The sequence below is a fragment of the Pygoscelis adeliae genome, unplaced genomic scaffold (assembly GCF_000699105.1).
Source record: "Pygoscelis adeliae isolate BGI_AS28 unplaced genomic scaffold, ASM69910v1 Scaffold359, whole genome shotgun sequence".
NCBI lineage: Eukaryota > Metazoa > Chordata > Aves > Sphenisciformes > Spheniscidae > Pygoscelis > Pygoscelis adeliae.
In genome coordinates, this window is record NW_008825553.1 from 57,249 (window position 1) to 57,735 (window position 487).

General features: G+C 68.8%; 1 protein-coding gene across 1 annotated transcript in view; it reads right to left on the bottom strand.

Annotated features, from left to right (window-relative positions):
- Positions 1-487, bottom strand: part of ZNF593 (zinc finger protein 593) — a 17,918-nt gene that overhangs the window by 8,027 nt on the left and 9,404 nt on the right. The window contains exons 2-3 of the mRNA XM_009332177.1: positions 271-333; positions 20-104 (exon numbers count right to left, since the gene is read on the bottom strand). Coding sequence (XP_009330452.1) covers positions 20-104; positions 271-333 — 148 coding nt within the window. The remainder of the gene's footprint in view (positions 1-19; positions 105-270; positions 334-487) is intronic.

Below are 487 nucleotides of genomic sequence, written 5' to 3' on the forward strand. Positions count from 1 at the left end.
GCTGGGTCTGCACTTCCACCTTCTTTGGGGGGATGTAGGAGCCCATCCCGGCGGCGCGCTCTGCCTCCTCCTGCGTGTACGGTGCCTCCCGCAGCTGCTTCAGCCTGCGGGGAAGGCAGAGAGGAGGGCTGAAGCCTTCCACCTCAAAACAAGACCGGCCCTGAACTGACGCTGCCACCTGCCTCACCCCAAAGAAGTCGGGGCAGGGGGCCACAGCCTGCTCCGGGGCAGGGCACAGGCCCACGGGGCCCGAGCCGGGCCCCCCCTTACCTCTTCTTGTGCACCTTGGACCTGAAGTGCTCCTTCATGCTGGTCAGGTCCACAAAGTAGCGCCTGGGGGGGGATAAGAGACCGGGGGTCAGGGGGCCCCCAGATGGGAGAGGGGCTGGGGAGAGCCCTACCGAGGGGCCAGGGTCCCCCCCACACCCCTGGGGCCAGTCCCCCCCCACGGGCCAGGGGGGAGACCAGAACAAGCTCCCCCCAAGGG